Source organism: Pleurodeles waltl, chromosome 5 (genome assembly GCF_031143425.1).
Source record: "Pleurodeles waltl isolate 20211129_DDA chromosome 5, aPleWal1.hap1.20221129, whole genome shotgun sequence".
Lineage (NCBI taxonomy): Eukaryota > Metazoa > Chordata > Amphibia > Caudata > Salamandridae > Pleurodeles > Pleurodeles waltl.
This window is the reverse complement of record NC_090444.1, coordinates 970,267,407-970,285,926: the sequence shown is the minus strand read 5'-3', so window position 1 is coordinate 970,285,926 and position 18,520 is coordinate 970,267,407. Positions and strand designations below refer to the sequence as shown.

Here is an 18,520-nt window from a genome sequence, read left to right as displayed (position 1 = left end):
GTACATTTAATTACAATTACTGCGAAGGGTGGAAACAGTGCTTATTCAATTGGGTGGCCGATTAGGCCCAGGCAAAGATAGACAACTTTGATAGACCTCTGGGGCATATATACCAAAAATCTAAGTTCAGCAGTTAATTTGATTTTTAATAAATAGCAGACTTTATTGAAGATGGGTTTTCTGGTCGTTGCCTAAGCCACTTTATGGAAATATGAGTTTTTACATAATGCAAGCCTCACCAAAAACAGGTAGGCTGCTTCAACATATGCATTACATACCACTTTTAAATCCCTTTATTATAGATACATCCACTCTCTCCTCTACACATTATGCTACTAGATCATTTGATCTCCAAGGCATGCGTACGCTGACTTACTATGATTAGGAGTAGGATTTTTTATATATCAAAAGGGATTATTTTATCATGGATCTGATCCAGCTTTGCCTGTAACCAATAAGGATGCAGGAGCTGCCCAAATGCTGTGTTTTGGTTATTCAAATGGATGATGCAAGTAAAAATGTCATCCACGTATGACATCTGAGTTTTATGCCACTGGTGCAATTTCTGCACTTCTGTACTGCATCTGTACCTAAAAGCCATGGGCCAGACAAATCGCAATTAGGAAATCGCAATTTCAAATGTTCGAATGGCTGAAAAAAAAAGAAAAAAAAGATTGCCATATTTAAAAGCAATCACAGACATGGTGGTCTGCAGACCGCAGCAGGCCACCATCCCTGTGATTTTTTGTGATTCCCAGTGGGTCCCAAATAGACCTACCTCATTAATATTCATGAGGAAGGGCTCGCTTTGCGACTCAGTGGGAATCACAAAAAAACACAGGGATGGTGGCCTGCTGGGGGTCAGCAGACCACCATGTCTGTGATTGCTTTTAAATAAAGCAATCTTTTTTTTTGTAGCCCGTTTTCCTTAATGGAAAAAGGGCTGCGATTAAAAGAGAAAAATAAAAGTTTTCTTTTCATTTTTTAAGAGTAGGCAGTTGCTGTGGGATCACTGCCTGCTCTAATAAAATGCTTTTACAGACATTCACAAAAGGGAAGGGGTCCCTTGGGGACCCCTTCCAATTTGCGAATGGGTTACCACCAATTTGGAATTGGTGGTAACCTGTGAATTTGTTGCGACTGCATTTCGGTCGCAAAACATTCAAACATACCACTGCGATTCGGATTTAGGAAGGGACACCCTAAACACGATGCTTGCTGATACCAAATCAAAATGCCAAACTTCAATTCAGTAACAAGTTACCAAATCGCAATTTTGCATTGGACAGCTTTTTAGATGTTGCAAATGGCACAATTTTGTGAATCGGACCATGTGTGACCGCTAAAAAGCTTTGATCATTTGGCCCCAGATATGCTTTTTAGGCTTATAGATCAGAGAACATACAGTGTGAGGTGTCTGGCAGTCATGAAGTATCCTGAGTCAAAATATGCCTGCAAATACAGCCAAAATGAATAGAGGAACCACTGAAAAGGTACACTTTCCTATAGAGATAATATACTTTTTGTTTATTTTTTGTTTTAAGACTGCTTGTCTTGCTTGCTATGATTGTGCTTGTACCCGCCTACAGAAGGTTCCATACCTTCAGAGAGGTACAAGCCCACAGAACGTTTCACTGCGTTTGGTGCTCTGCGGCGTCTTTCGGCAGCTCTTCACAGCTTTCCACTGCTACACACAGATTGCACTTTGAAAGTATATGGCGCTCCTGCTTTAAGTCATCTGTCGTCATTTTACTTTCATTTCCTGTACCATACATCATCACGGTTGTTTTGCTGCCATTGTTTACGGTGTGGTCTGTAGCCCGTGATCTGTCCCAAGCTTCTTTACACGACAGCTACGCCAGAGGAACAACAATGTGGGCTGTTGCAGTGCATGGCTCCAGTGCCTCTTATGCCTTGCCCTTCGTTCTGTGCCTCTGCTCCTTATGGGGCTTCCATAATTGTTTCTAGCAGTTGGCTGGAATCCTTGCGCGGGGGCAGAGGAGGGCAGGGGGTGCTATGGAAAGAAGGCGGATATGTGTTAAAGGGAGGCTCTGGGCGCAGGGTCTATCCCCAAGGAGTTGAGCTCATGATACTGCCCCCAGTCCAGCCACCAGCTCTGAACCAATCCTGCCTACATCCCAAGTCACAGAGCTTCATGTGGAATTTAGCATGAAAGCTTGGCAGTAGTAAATTCTGGGGCCGCTTCTCCCTTACTACTCAAGGAAAGTCAAATTGGAGAACAGATACATAGGCCCTCATTATGATAATGGCGGTAAATGACGCCTACCGCCACGGCGACAGATGCCAAAAGACCGTCGCCGTGGCTACCTACCATCCACCATACTACACTACACCATACCTTCTGGCGGAATTCCGGCTACGGTCATGGCGGCGGATGGCGGTAAGGTGGTGCTGCTGCCAGCAGCAGCGCCACGCCAGAAGAACGCCGACGACCGTATCATGACCGTAGCTGGAATTCCGCCAGAGGGTATGGTGTAGTGTAGTATGGTGGTGCCACGTCCCATCTCCTGCCGGAGGACCCCCTGCAAGCAGGTAAGTCGGGTGCTCCGACAGGAGAGGGGGGTGTTGTGTGAGTGTGTGTGGGGGTGTATGTGTGTTTGTGTCTGTGGGCATGCATGCGGGTGTGGGGCATGTGTGATGTGTGTGCGCATGTATGAATGTGAGTGCGCGTGTATGTTGTGATGTGTGAATGCGTGTGTGCGTGTATGTATGTCAGTGTGTGTATGTGTGCATGTATGTATGCATGCATGGGTGAATGTGTGTATGTGTGTGTTTTGCCTTGTGTGTATGTGTGTTTATGTTGGGGGACGGGAAGAGGAGGGTGGGGGAAGACTCGGGGGAGACGGCGGGGGAGACCCCTAACAGTGCCAGGTCATATTGCCGTGGGCGGCCTAGTGACGGCCGCCGGGCTGGAGACTGCTCTCTCCAGCCCGGTGGTCAGTGTGTAACATTGGCGGTTTGGCTAACCGCCAATGTTATAATATGGTGGTATGTACTACCAGACTGTTGGCGGTACTACCGCCACTATTGCATGGACCACCGGGGTCATAATGACCCCCATAATCTTTAAAGGGGACATAAATGGTGAACAGTTAATATTGAAGAGGAAGTGGGCCTTTTCTGAAAGACTAAGAGGACCCTATAACCCTCTGTTGAAAAAAACCTTCTCTGTGGCTGGAGGCAGCAATTGTTTACCACAGGCAAGGTAAGTGGTATTTTTTCTTTTTTATCTCATTTTTTATTTTTAATAACACCCATATTGATTTGTTAATCCTAATGAGACCTGAGCTGATATAGAACAATGAATATTAAAAAATTAAGGAATCGTTCCATTAGTATGAGAAGTCAGCCCATTGTATTAAACCATGTTGTGACACTTGATGGCTCTTTCTCTACCATCCTAGATTTTTTTCCTACGCAGATAGCACCTTCATTAGGAAAAAAATCCCAAAACAAGAAGGAAACTGAGGAAGAAGAGTCATCTTACCAAACCCCCTCCAAAATAAAACTAATTAGAATATCTCTCTTAAAAACCTGTCACCTTCCCCTGACAAACAAGGTCGAGGAAACAAGACAAATATTATAGCAACAATTAATTACAAAGGAAGCGTGATTCATAACACCACAATAAAAGAGGATTTAATAAAAGACCTACCACTAAGCTTTACACTTCCTGACATGGAGTTTTGCCTGGCATCTCAGGGAAATGAAAGTAGAACACCAAAGAATTATCTGAGATATTATAAGAGTACACCAATCAATGACTCAATTAATAGTAACAATCTTTCATGTTTGCCTAAACTCTCACTGAATTACTCTTTTCACCCCAAGGGAGAATATGTTCAGGTATCTGAAGCACGTTTTATTCTTCAGAGAATTCTTGAGTCAATGTTACTACTTTTAGAAAAAACTACAAGTAATTCAGATCATAGTTTGGAACTTTTAACTCGAATATTAAAATCCCTAACTAAACAAAACAATGTAGAACAAGAATTTTTATATAAAAGTTCTGTTTCGGAGAATATAAATAGGAACTCAGAAGAGGATAATAGTAAACAAACAAGACATGTGCCTCACAAACAAGGAAAGTCCTTTTAAAAAATGGAAAAGGAAAACAGATACCATCAACTTGACAAAATGTTTATTCACTTCAAAAAGTATTTGCAGAGAATTCTGAGGACCAACAACAAGTATTAGAATATAATTCTCCTCAATATTATCCTTTTTTTTTTTTTAAATCAAAGAGGTTGAACATCAAAGTTAACAAGCCTAATTGAAACATGATAGTAGAAAATGAGAACACAGAAAATAAAGATCAAGGCAAATAGAAGAGAGGAACAGTCAAAAAAGTAAAGCGTAGAATAACCAAGAAGTGCTCACAACAGATAAGATTTGATGTAAGTATCATTTCTAATCTGGATGAGGAAGTTACTTGTCCACCAAATACAGCGCTTGTTACTGGGGAAAGAATAGCAGCAATGCCTACTCCCTCCTGCTCCTTTGCTAAGGTGATAACAAAGGGTGCTCTAAATCCCAATGTGACTGAATTTAAAACCATGTTTCCCTCTCAACAGGAGAAGGCATTGGAACAGAAAATATAGCTCCTGAAGTGTTGCTAGAACCACTAAACGAATCTCTTGATCCTACTAACAATCTCATCTTCTGCAGGTATTGAAATTGCAAATTTCTTTCCGAACAAGTCAATTTTACTGAATAGGCAGAGGTCTTAACATTTTACACATAATTCCACAACTTCAAAGTGTGTCTTCAGCTGAATTGAAATTGGTTACTTTTCCTTCCAAACATGATCCTACTGTTGTACTGGTTGAGGTTTAGTCAAATTTCATATAAGCAATCATCTTGAAAGATCAGGATATTTTTTGTAAGAATGGCTTTGATATGTGCCTACTTACCAACTTAAGCTATGGCTCTAGTGGCATGCTCGGAACAGAAACAAGCATAGGCAAAGCCAATAGGTTTTGCCTTTGCATTTTCTTTTGCATTCTATCTTACTATCTAACAGGATTATGAATATTAGAAAGATGTTCTAATAATGATTGCTTTAAAATTGATAAACCACTAATAGTTGTTTATGTTATTGTTTATTAATTAAACATAAACAACTATTGACGGTTTATGAAATTTAAAACAAACATTATTATAACATTTTTCTAATATTTATAATCAAGTTACATAGTAAAATAGAAAGCAAAAAAAAAAACAAAGGCGAAACCTATTGGATTAGCCAATGCTTGTTATTTTTTATTTTTAGCCTTGCGACACAGCAATCACTGAGCTGTAAGCATGGCTAAAAGTCTTTGGCAAAGGCAATAGGTCTCACAGATGAGACCATTTGGTTTTGCCAATGCCTGTTTTAGTTATGGGCATTTGAACGTAAATTGTGTTGCATTATGGCAGCTGCTGCCATGACAATCCAGCTCCGCATGTCTGTGGAGATGGCTCAGTGGAGGCTGCAAGAGAACAACACTGTTGAGCACTTATAAGAGCACTATATGAACAGGAATGACAACACAAAAATATGCTATTCCGAATCCTGCGCAGACGCAACGCTGCAGCTCTACATCATAATCACAGTGCATGCTGCACTTGAAATTGGGGCCTTAGTGGAACTCGTATTCTCAATCACTGAAGTATGAAAGACTCAGTTGACCCTGCCAGGCTTTCAAAGATATGACAACAGATCTATGGATTAGGTTTACTAACCTAGTGGGTAAACTTATATTTTTGACTAATGTGTGGCTGATTTTTGAAGGCCTTAGTGCAACCACATTTCATCATTCAGAATATCTCAATGTCATATATCAAATATCATACATATAACAAACATATGCATGTCCACACTTATGCATGCACTCATTCAAAGACAATTACACAATTCAAATGCACTTTAATCCCTCGTTTAGGCCTCATAAAGACACTCATGCACACATTACATTTTGTTGAGTGGTTCCAGTAGTTCCGTGGCCCATTTACTGATCAGTGCTAATAAATGTAATAACAAACAAAATGCCAATTTGAGCCCATTTTGCAGGAAGAAGTTCCAGTGCAGCTTGCGGTGCCCCATAAGCAGGACGTTCCGTGGAAAAAGAAGTCACCATTAAGAAAGAAGATGTCACGAAGAAAGAATATGGCATGCAGAAAGAAAAAAAGAAGTACCTTCAGTGTTACAGCTAGAGAGGAAGGGCACTGGTCAGTGTCCAATGGAAAGTGACTGGAAGGATTACTTGGTCCAGGGGTAACCCGATGGCAAAGAAGGGCAAGTGAAGCAGGACGATATGCAAACGACGTGCTGGCCAATCAGAAGAATGTAAATCATAGCAATGTTGGACTAAGCCAATGGTATGTATGTTCAGGTAAGTAAGCGGCTGGTTCTAAGCCCCTTTTGAGTTTTTTTATTTTAACAATAGATTTTGCAAGCGCGTCTGCAGGCAAAACCTAAAAAGGACCAGATATCAGTCTGAGATTGTAAAGAGGAGATAAATATGTCTGCTAATCTTAGTTCGATTATCATCTAAGTTGATGGAAACAGAAAAAACACATTAGAAAAAATGAAAATGAATTAAAATCAATGCCCAATATGGAAGACCCTTGCTTTTGGTCTTGGACAGCGGAACAATTAATATAAATAAATTAAGCGAAGAATATAAACAGTCATTTTAGCAAAGAGCTGCAAGTTATCTTCTGGAATTTAGCTGGCTTTCTGTTACAAAAAGCAGAATCGTTATCTGCATTGAACCCCACAATTCTTTTTCTTCAAGGGCCATGGCGTGTTAATAAAATCCAGGTGGATTCATATTTCGTTGTAGACTCGCCAGCACAGCCGGTAAATAAAAGTCATGCAAAAGGAGGCTTTGCAATATTGTTGTCTTCAGAGATGCTATGGGATTTTGAGATACTCCCTCTTCCGTCCCAAAATGTGCAAAGATTTATTTTCCTAAAACAGAATATCAACAGGGAAATCGTGGTCAGCAGAATAACTTCTTGCTAATTAACGTATTCAAATTGATTGAAGATGCCCTCGAACAGAAGAAAAAAGCTAGCCTGTTATTAATGGTAGACTTCAATGCAAATATGTCTAATAGTTTGTTAGTGGAGTGCTCAAATAGGCTTCTTGATGATGCATGGAATACACCTGAATCTTCATTCCCAAGTACTCAGATAGCGGACACAAGAGGAAGATTGTTGATAGAATTCCCAAGTGTAATCAATGGGTTGATAATAAATGGAAGGACAGCATCAGATATACAGGCTGCACTAACAAGGAGGGGTATCATGGGAACATCTATCATTGATTACATAATAGCCTCTTACAACCTATATGGTCTATTTAAGGAGGATTGTGTAATATTTGGACAAGATCGCACAAGTCCCTTTCAAGATAATGACCACACAGTTCTTCTGGCAAAACTCAGAACTGGGCACTGGACAATGATAATGCTAATGTACAGGGTGATCCAGCACGCGGAAGGCTACTTGGCACTCGAAAACGGTCGACCAAGCAAATGATTTGTTACAAAACCACAGTTCTTTATATGGATTTTTTTTTTAAATGTCACAATAACTAAAATAATGGCCTTCAAAAGGAAGAAAGCACAGCCGGGCGTTATAGGGGGTACATCTTTGGAAACCGTAAAACCCAACACATATTTAGGAAAAGTATTTTGTGAAAATCTTGATAGTAAGCCTCTTTGTAAGCATGAAGGGAACAAGGCCTTAGGAGAAACAGTTGGTTTGAACCAATTTTATAAATCCTTAGGAAGAAGGCATTTTAAATATCTATTAGAAATATACTCTGTAAAATCCCCCCATCTCATATATGTATTAGAGCACATACCGATAAAGCAGTGGGCTTTTTTGGACCTACTTGAGGGAAAACTTCTTCGTAAATTGGGAGTCAATCAGTTCCGGTTCAAATCCTGCAACTTGAATTTGATCTCATAGGAGCCTCCGTCTATACAATTGCAACTATAATGTATTGGGCTCATAGCCTATGTCATGGGTCAGAAGGTACACTAAGGGATATCTTAAGGCAAGAAACTTTTCTTATCTGTAGAAAAAAATAAGTTTAACAATACCTTTAAAATGGTCTTAGATGAATTTGAATGTAAAATGGAATACTTATCCTCTTTGACACCAGCTCAAATTAACCTCTATTAAAAAAAATTGTACTGAGATTAAGGGGGTCATTACAACATTGGCGGTAAATGCCGCTTACTGCCATACAGAAGACCGCCAACACACTGCCGCGGCAGCGTAATGCCGCCACAGCTATTACGACCCACAGCTCGGAATCTGCCAAAATCCAGACACCCACACAAGTCCGCCACACCAAAGGTCAGTGATAAACTGGCGATAACAAAACCGACACCGTCACGCCAACAGGAATACGCCCACACTATCACGACCCACGAATCCACGCGGCGGTCTTTCAACCGCAGTATTTCATTGGCGGTACACAGCGCCGCGCTCAAAATACACACACATTTACAAAACACAACCACATTGGACAATTCCAAATACACACACCTGATACACATACACACACCACTCCCACACACTCACACCACTATAAAACACACACCCACATCACCCACAAACCCTTATGACCAGAAATTTAGACGAAGGCCAGAGATACTGCACAGCAAAGACAACCCCACCATACAGAGGCACACAACACAATCACACATACACATCCACGCACAAAACACCACACACCCCTAAACATCACAACACACACCACCTCACACATCACCCACACCACCCCATGGCACCGCAAAGACACACCCGGTTTTCTGAGGAGGAGCTCAGGGTCATAGTGGAGGAAATCATCCGGGTAGAGCCACAGCTATTCGGATCACAGGTGCAGCACACCACCATAGCTAGGAAGATGGAGCTATGGCGCAGAATCGTGGACAGGGTCAACGCAGTGGGACTGCACCCAAGAACAAGGGATGACATCAGGAAGAGGTGGAACGACCTACGGGGGAAGGTGCGTTCCGTGGTCTCCAGACACCAGATTGCAGTTCAGAGGACTGGCGGCGGACCCCCACCTCCTCCCCCAGAACTAACAACATGGGAGGAGCAGGTCTTGGCTATACTGCATCCTGAGGGCCTCGCAGGAGTAGCTGGAGGAATGGACTCTGGTAAGTCAAATCTTTCCCCACTTCATCCCCCACCCTACCTGCATGCTATCACATACCCCCACCCTCGCCCCCATCACTCTAACTCCTCACATATGTCCCTCTATCGCAACCCACCCATCCCAACACCAAGCCCTGCATGCAACAAAAAAGCATGGACACCCATCACCAATACATGGCCACTGCACATACCCACACACACCCCTAAACAATTATCACACAAGGTCCTACACAAGAATGCAAGCACTGGGGTACGGGGTCACCCACCCATTGCACACCATGGCACACACAGATGCAATAATCATGCCTTTACACCCCTGCAGGACCCCTACCCAACGTCATCAGACAGGAGGGTCCACACATGTCCACTCCACCACAGAAGAGGCCCACAGTGATGACAGCAGCTCTGTCCAACTGGATCTAGATGACCAGCCCGGCCCATCTGGGACCTCGGGACAGTCGGTTCCCCTCACACTGGCACAAGCCACAACAGAGCTTCCCCTCTCTGGAAACACCAGCACAGCACCCACCCAGCGGGCCCATACCTCTGTCCCCAGGACACGTCAAGCAGCAGTGTGTCCACCACTACAGGGAACCCAGGCTAACCCACCAACCCAACAACAGAAGGGACCTGTGGGCACACGGTTCAGGGGACAGAGGCACAGGAACACAGGGGAACTGGGAGGGCTGCTGTGCGGCAGGGGGAGGACAGGCCCAGGGAACCCACTCTCCACAAGGCCCTCTGCAACATCATGGGAGCCTACCACCATTCCCAGGAGACTATGGCAACGGTACTAGCCAAGTTTCAGGAGACCCAATGGCTGCAGGAGGAACAGTATTTGGGGTTCAGGGAGGAACTCAAAGCCATCAATTCCACCCTGGGCACCATTGTAGGGGTGCTAAAGGAACTTGTCAACACCAGGAGGGACACTGTGGCACAAAAAGGGGCCCCTGACACTAGCCTGGACGATGAACTGCCCACCACCTCCGCCAGCGCTAGTGGACAGGAGGCACCGCCACAGGACCACGACACCAGCACCCCACCCCCTGCAGATGGGGAACCACTCCGCAAGCGGTCCCTGAGGTCCAGGACAAAGACAGAGAACAATGCCAAGACCCCCGCCAAGAAATGAGACCACCCTGATTGTCATCCTTTTGTCCCACTTTGTCACCCTGTCCATCCTTAAACTGCCCCAGCTCCACTTCCTATGCCCCTTTGGACAATGCACCTGTGAGACTAATAGACTGGACTCTGCCATGGACATTTGCAATAACTGAGCAAAAATGATATATCCATTGTATTGTCAACATACCTATGTCACACAGCTCCAGTCCATGAGGAAACAAAGCAGATGCCACACAGTGGGACCCACATCTGTGAAATCAAAAGGGAAAGTGACAACTCGGGGTCGATACACTGGGTGAAAGTGACAGACAGATGAGAGGTAGAACAAGTGTATCAGATGTAGCAGGCAGTGAGGTCCTCTTACCTGTGTCTCACTGGAAGTATTGATAAATCACTGTGTTTCTGTTGTCCATATCCTCTTCTTCTGCTTCCTCGTCTTCACTGTCCACAGGCTCCAAAGCTGCCACAAGACCTCCATCTGGACCATCCTCCTGCAGAAAAGGCACCTGTAGTCGCAAAGCCAAGTTGTGAAGCATACAGCAGGCCACGATGATCCGATGATCTGGCACACCTTCTTTGGTGAGTAGAATAGGGAACCACCTGTCATATGGAGGCTCCTGAACCTGGCCTTCAGGAGGCCGAAGGTCCTGTCTATAACCCTCCTAGTTCGCCCATGGGCCTCATTGTAGCATTCCTCTGCCCTTGTCCTGGGATTTCTCACACGGGTCAGTAGCCATGACAGGTTGTGGTAGCCAGAGTCACCTGCAAATGTCGAGGGACAACTGTTAGACACACACTAACCCTTAGGGACAACCCTAGACCCAGAAACCTAGTCGCACTGTATAGGGTCCATGTCCTCACCTAATAGCCGCACACGGTGCCTCTGGAGTTGCCCCATCACATAAGGGATGCTGCTATTCCTCAGAATGTAAGCGTCATACACTGAGCCAGGAAACTTGGCGTTCACATGGGAATTTTACTGTTCGGACAAATACACCATCTGCACATTCACAGAATGGTAACTCTTCCGGTTTCTGTACACCTGTTCACTCCTGCGGGGGGGACCAAGGCCACATGTGCCCCATCAATGGCACCTATGATGTTGAGGGTATGTCCCAGGGCATAGAAGTCACCTTTTACTGTTGGCAAATCCTCCACCTGAGGGAAAACGATGTAGCTGCGCATGTGTTTCAGCAGGGCAGACAACACTCTGGACAACACGTTGGAAAACATAGGCTGGGACATCCTTGATGCTATGGTCACTGTTGTCTGAAAAGACCCACTTGCCAGGAAATGGAGTACTGACAGCACCTGCACTAGAGGGGGGATACCTGTGGGATGGCGGATAGCTGACATCAGGTCCGGCTCCAACTGGGCACACAGTTCCAGGATTGTGGCATGGTCCAGTCTGTAGGTGACAATTACATGTCGTTTTCCATTGTCGACAGGTCAACCAGTGGTCTGTACACCAGAGGATGCCGCCATCTCCTCATCTGCCCCAGCGGACGTGCTCTATGGAGGAGAACAGCGAGCACAGGGTCAGCCAACACTGAGGTACGAAAACACTACTTTATTGCACAAATTTTTCAATCCGCTATGTCCCTGTCGTAATGTGTATGTAAGGCATAGATATGTGTGACGCATTTCAAATTAATGCCATGTGGCCACCTGAAATGGCGGCTGCCTGACCTGTAATGTGGGACAAGGGGATTTGAGGTAACTGCACTGGCGTTGTACATCGTCGCGGTAGGCGGTCAAAGACTGCGGCGCAATCCTGCATTGGTTAACATTGGACCCTATGGGTCCCAGGAGCCAATGACGATGAACGCCGGCGGTGACGGTACGCACCGCCACGGACGTGACTGCCATTTTCTGTCTGTTCACTCACTTGATACCTGATCTTCGACAGGAGAAGACCTACACTGCAAGTGCTGCTGTGACCTCAGTCTGGAAGAGACAATGGCTCATGTGTCTGGGGAAAGGGCCCCTGCCTTCACCACAGAGGAGTTGGAGAGAGTAGTGGATTGGGTCCTCTCCCAGTACACGCTACTCTACGGTCCTCCAGACAAACAAGTAAGTACACTGTGAGCATGCTGTATGGGCAATGCCTGTGTGGAGTGGTGTGGATGGAAGATAGGAGGGGGAGAATGAGGTGTGCATGAAACAACGGTGAGTGCATGTGCGTCATGGCAAGGGTAGGAACGCTGGCCAATGACTGTGACGGTCCGGACGGTTATATCTTCTCCTTTTCCCCTGTACCATTCCTCTAGGTCAGCGCCCACCAGAAGAAGGATATTTGGCGTGCCATCGCCAAGGGAGTCCGGACCATGGGGGTCCACAACAGAAGGAGCACCCACTGCCGGAAAAGATGGGAGGACATTCGCCGCTGGAGCAAGAAGACAGCGGAGGCCCAGCTGGGGATGGCCTCCCAACGTGGGAGGGGTGCCCGTCGCACCATGACGCCCCTAATGTTCCGGATCCTGGTGGTGGCATATCCGGAGTTGGATGGGCGCTTGAGAGCATCACAGAAGCCACAAGGGGGTGAGTACACTCTCCTTCAGCTGATTCAGCGTGCATTACGAGGTGTCTGGGTGGAGGAGGTGGGCTGTGGGTTCCCCTAGGCCAGGGCGAGTTTAGTTGGCAATGTCCCTTCGTAAGGCAGGCCATGTGGCACCCCACCCCACCAGTGTTCAGAGGCAACTACACCCAGTCAGGTTCGTGTGACTTCCATGTGTGCATCAATTGGGCATAGGCCTTGTACCCCATGTCCCTGTGATTAATTAGGGAACTCTAAGTGCACGGTGTTGTGCAGAGGTCTTCTGTGTCTGTAGTGTCTGCCAACGGTAGCGGTATTGCATGCACTCAACATGTCTTTCTTCCGTCTTCCCCCCCTTTTTTTGGTCTCCCTGTTCTTGTGTGCAATAGTATCATCAGGCGGAGAAGCAGTGGCACCGGAGCAGGAGGGAGCTGCATCCCACATGGCCCTGGAGGGCGAGACAACGGAGTCTGAAGGCACCAGTGGGACAGAGGGCGAGGGGAGCTCCACGGTGGGGACAGAAGCTGAGACCAGCGACACGGACTCCTCCTCTGATGGGAGCTCCCTTGCGGTGGCGGGCCCTCTGTACCCCCCGCATCTACAGGTACAGCCGCCACCCCCCCTACCAGCATCGCCCTCCCAGCAGCTCCTCAGCGTCTGCCCCGTGGCCGCTCACCCAGGAGGGTGGGCATCTCCTTCGCCCCAGGCACCTCAGCCCCTGCCCTTGTCAGCCCTGCTGCCCTCAGTGAGGAGGCCATTGACCTCCTCAGATCCCTCACTGTTGGGCAGTCTACCATTCTGAATGCCATCCAGGGTGTAGCGAGGCAGTTGCAACAGACCAATGCATACCTGGAGGTCATTCATTCTGGTCAGGCAGCCCAACTGCGAGCTTTTCAGACTCTGGCCTCAGCACTGATGGCAGCCATTGTCCCTGTGTCCAGCCTCCCCCCTCCAACTTCCTCCACCCAAACCCCTGTACCTCAGCGTATCCCAAGCACACCATCAGACCAGCATGCACACACCTCGACACACAAGGGAAGCTCTGGCAAACATAAGCACCACACATCCCACAGGCAATCACACAAGCATCATACCCATGCAGACATACCAACAGCCACTGCCTCCACTGTGTCCCCCTCCTCCTCGTCTCCCTCCTTCCTCCCTGTCACGTCTCCACTCACACCTGCATGCACTACATCTTCATCCACTACGTCCATCACCAGCACACCCATCACCACACACCGCTCACGTGCAGTCACCACCCCACTACCATTCACACATCCCCTGTGTCTTCTCCCAGTGTGTCTGTGAGCCCACCTCCCAAGGTATACAAACGCAGTCACACACCTACCCAACAGCCATCCACCTCACGACAGCCTCCAGCCCAGGCCCCTTCACCCAAAGTCAGCAAACGTACACCTCCTACAACCACTACCTCTTCCTCCACTCCCAAACCCCCTCCATCTACCCGTCGCAGTGTGTCTAAAAAACTTTTCCTGTCCAACCTTGACCTCTTCCCCTCACCTCCCTCACCCCTTCAGTCCCCTAGGGCCCACCTTTCCAGGTCCCAACCCAGCACCTCAGCCAACACATCAGCGGGAACAGTGGTGTTAGCAGTAACCGGCTTCTGGAGTGCGCCAAGCAGCTGGGCAGCCAGTGTGCCAAGGAGCCAGACCACGGACAGTCCCCCACCTCAGAAGCATAAGAAGTTGGCCCCTGCCCACAGGGAGAAGGGTCAAACACCTGCCACCAAGGGCCCTCCCAGGACTACAGTTGGGAGTGGGAAGAAAGCTGCGCCAACATCCAAGGTGGGGAAGGGGCACAGAAAGAAAGGGAAGTAACTGCCAACCTGCACGGCGGACAAGACCGCTCCCAGCACCGCTGCCCAGGACACTGCCGACACCAGCACCGCTGCCAAGGACACCGCCGCCACCAGCACCGCTGCCCAGGACATCGCCGCCACCAGCACCGCTGCCCAGGACACCGCCGCCACCAGCACCGCTGCCCAGGACACCTCCGCCACCAGCACGCTCACTGAGCCACCCACCAGCACTGCAGGCCAATGAGTGCCGCAAGCACCGCCACTACTGAGGCCGCCACGAGCAGGATGAAACACTCTGGGCACAAAGCCCCCTCCAGAACCAGTGGAGAAAGGCATCCACTACCTCAGTCCTTGGCAGGATGAAGCACTCTGGGCACAAAGCCCCCTCCAGAACCAGTGGAGACTGTTATCCACTTGAGAGACTGTGGCTTTGCACTCCTCAGGAGAAAGCAGTGGGCAAACCACCCACTGGAGAGACGTGAGAGACTGTGGCTTTGCACTCCCCAGGATAAAGCAGGGGGCAAACCACCCACTGGAGAGACTTGAGAGACTGTGGATTTGGATTCCCCAGGATAAAGCAGTGGGCAAACCACCCACTTGAGAAACTTGAGAGACTGTGGCTTTGCACTCCCCAGGATAAAGCAGTGGGCAAACCACCCACTGGAGAGACTTGAGAGACTGTGGCTTTGCACTCCCCAGGATACAGCAGTGGCCATGGAGCCCCCTTGTGGATCTGGCGTCGTGCACTCATCCGGCTGAGGTGTCCCCCTTCCCTCCCCCCTGAGGTGCCTGTTGTATTTCTATCTGATGCCCCATCAGTGTTCTCTCCGTTTTGATCGGGTATCGAGTGTGGGCCTCGCCCATGCATTTTGGGACCAGTGGCCCACGGACTTTAACGGTGCAATACCTGGACTTGTATTATTGGTGTATATATTTGTTTATAGTGTATATATATATTTTTGAGTACTGGATTTTAATAGATTACAATTGTTCAAATCATTTCCTTTTGTCTTTGCATTCTTCCAGGGGGGTTGGAGGGTGTAACTGTAATGTATCAACATATATTTTTGTGTGTGTTGTAGTGGGTGGTGGTGGTGAGGGTGGTGGTGGGGGTGTTGCGTGTGTGTGTGTCACTCTCTTTTCCCTCCCCCTTCCCCTGTGTCGTAGGTGCAGTACTCACCGTGGTCTTCACCGCCAGCATTCGTGCTCCTGGTAGAGGAGCAGGAAGACAAATGCAGGGAGAATATGGAGTTCCGGCTCCATGGCGTCCTGGTTCCTCGTGGGTGTGTAGAGGTGAGCGTTTTCCCTTCCAAGTCCTGTTTCCGCTGTGTTTTTGTTCGCGGTGAAACCGCCCCGGAAAAGGTGGCGGATTAGTCTGTTGTAATACTGTGCCCGGTACATTGTGTTCCGCCTGTCTGTTCGCGGTTACCGCCGCGGTGTCTGTTTGTACCGCCGTGGCAGTCGGAGTGTTAAAGTGGCTGTCTTTGTTGGCGGTTTCCGCCACGGTCGTGATTCCATTGTTTTCCGCCAGCCTGTTGGCGGTCTTACCGCCGCTTTAACACTGACCGCCAAGGTTGTAATGACCACCTAAGTAATTTAAGGGACACTGCTCACTGCATGAAGCTAAAACTGTATATATCTCCATTGGCAGTTGACGAATATACATATATATATATATATATATATATATATATATATATATATATATATATATAAGAATACCTGACAATTTAGAACATGGTGTTACGCAGTCTCTTCTATTGAGGTAGGGATTCAATTCCATAATGCCTACAAAAGTCATTGGGATAATTCGGCAGGACTTTGTAATTTGCGTAAGGGAGGGATCCAGGATTTAAAGCATATGTTTGACATCTGTCATGCGGTATCTACAACGTAACTTCGCTATATATCTCTGCTATATTTTACGTTTGATATAACAAGTGCATATGAAATGTTAAGGCTCATAAGGTTTAGTCTAAATTAATTTGTATGTTATAATGTATTTACATTTTAAAAATCCTTTTGAGTTTGTGTTAATTGGTTTACTAAACTTTTTTGACTGCCTGGACTGATTTTGGTGAAATAATTTTTTCATATATGTCAGTTTATACTGTTGATCCCTGTCCGGGTCTAAATCAATAAAATTCTTTGAGTTGAGTTATGTTGTTGTTCACTGCAGAATTTGCTTGTATTACACAAGTGTTTTAAAATGGTCACTGGGCGGTGGCCAGTACATAAATAAAAATGCACTTTCTTCTACTGTGAACAGATTTCAAAATCAATCATGTATATTATTACCCTGTCATCTCTCCAGTTTCCTTCGTAGATAATTCCATTTGGGGTTATATGAATTCCTGTTCCATTTCTCTCTAATGTTCCAGATGGAGTTCGTGTACATTCACCATCTACAATAAAGAAAATAATATTGGCCCTGAGAATTCACGTTCAAAAAATGCAGTGTGTCTCAGTATTTTAATAAAATGCTGAGGAAACAGAATCAAAATGAAAAACACTGACAATAAACAAAACAAAATAGTTGAAATGGATAGTATGTTGGTGATTCTAATACCGGCATAATTTGAAATTAAGGGGGTTATTCCAATTTTGGAGGAAGTGGTAATCTGTCCCAAAAGTGACGGTAAAGTGACGGATATACCACCAGCCGTATTACGAGTCCATTATATACTATGGAACTCGTAATACGGCTGGTGGTAAATCCGTCACATTTGGGACGGATTACCACCTCCTCCAAAGTTGTAATAACCCCCTAAATATGTTAAAATTATTTTTTCATACCAAGCAACAAAAGAAGTGGTTGGAAGGGAGTAAATAGCCCCAGAAGTTCAAATAAGCTAAAGGTCGGGAAGCAGACTACAATCCTTTCAGTACAGCAAGTGAACTATGAAAACAAGCGAGTGGGTCTAGCAACATAAATGAATGTGGTTCATCACTGGTTTGTGAGTTTGTGTGCATGATATAGTAGATGGGTGAGTAAGTGAACGCAAGAATGGGTCAACAGGTAGAAGGATGGATGTAAGGCTGAGTGACAGAGTGTGCGCCTGATTAACGCCTCAAATCACTAAAGAATATAGCGGCAATTTCAGTAAGAAGCCAGATCTACAGTATTTGTCAATGTGCATTGCCAAAGCCAAGAATAGCATAGATTTAACAGAATTTATTCACATTGAAAAATTCAAAGACGCGGTGCAAAACAAACCTCACCCGCTCCCCACCTCTGAGTGAAAAGTATGCTTTGGAATGTCATGAGGCAGAAGGATCACCTATAACAAATCCACTACTAAAATGAAATTGTGCATGAGAGAGTGGGTGATAGCAAATTAGTTAATGTTTGGATGAATGCATGTATGGATGAATGAATGAGTGTGTCAGAGCAAGGATAATTAGCAGGCATGTGTAAGAATGGATCAATGGGTATGTGAATGGGTGAGTGAATGGTTAAAAAAGTGATTCTGTGACATGGCTAGATAAATGGGACAGCTTATAAACAGTTAAATGCAGTTTGCATCAAACCCACTGGATGGGGCTTTGGTTCAGTAGTGCTAAGGTCATAAGATACAACGAATTACCAATATTATGCCAATTTAAGCAAGCAGTATATTAGGGCAGGGCGATATCATGTTGGGGATACCTACAACATAAAAATAAGAATTGGCACCTTTATGCCAGATAAGCATCACATGAGAGGTTGGCACCACTGTGTCAGGGTGCCCACAATATGCAAGAATTACCACCATTATGAATGTTTGGATTTGCTTCATTACCAAGTAATCCTTAGTGCGCATGCTGCTTTGCACCACCAATAATTCTAGATGATTGTTTAATGTTCACAACTG

The 18,520-nt window shown here is 46.2% G+C and overlaps 1 protein-coding gene across 4 annotated transcripts in view; it reads right to left on the bottom strand.

Moving 5' to 3' along the window:
• The window catches only part of MORN2 (MORN repeat containing 2), a 98,555-nt gene that overhangs the window by 51,341 nt on the left and 28,694 nt on the right, over positions 1-18,520 (bottom strand). For all 4 annotated transcript variants that reach the window (XM_069235107.1, XM_069235108.1, XM_069235109.1 and 1 more), the window contains one exon: positions 16,965-17,071. In XM_069235107.1, coding sequence (XP_069091208.1) covers positions 16,965-17,071 — 107 coding nt within the window. The remainder of the gene's footprint in view (positions 1-16,964; positions 17,072-18,520) is intronic.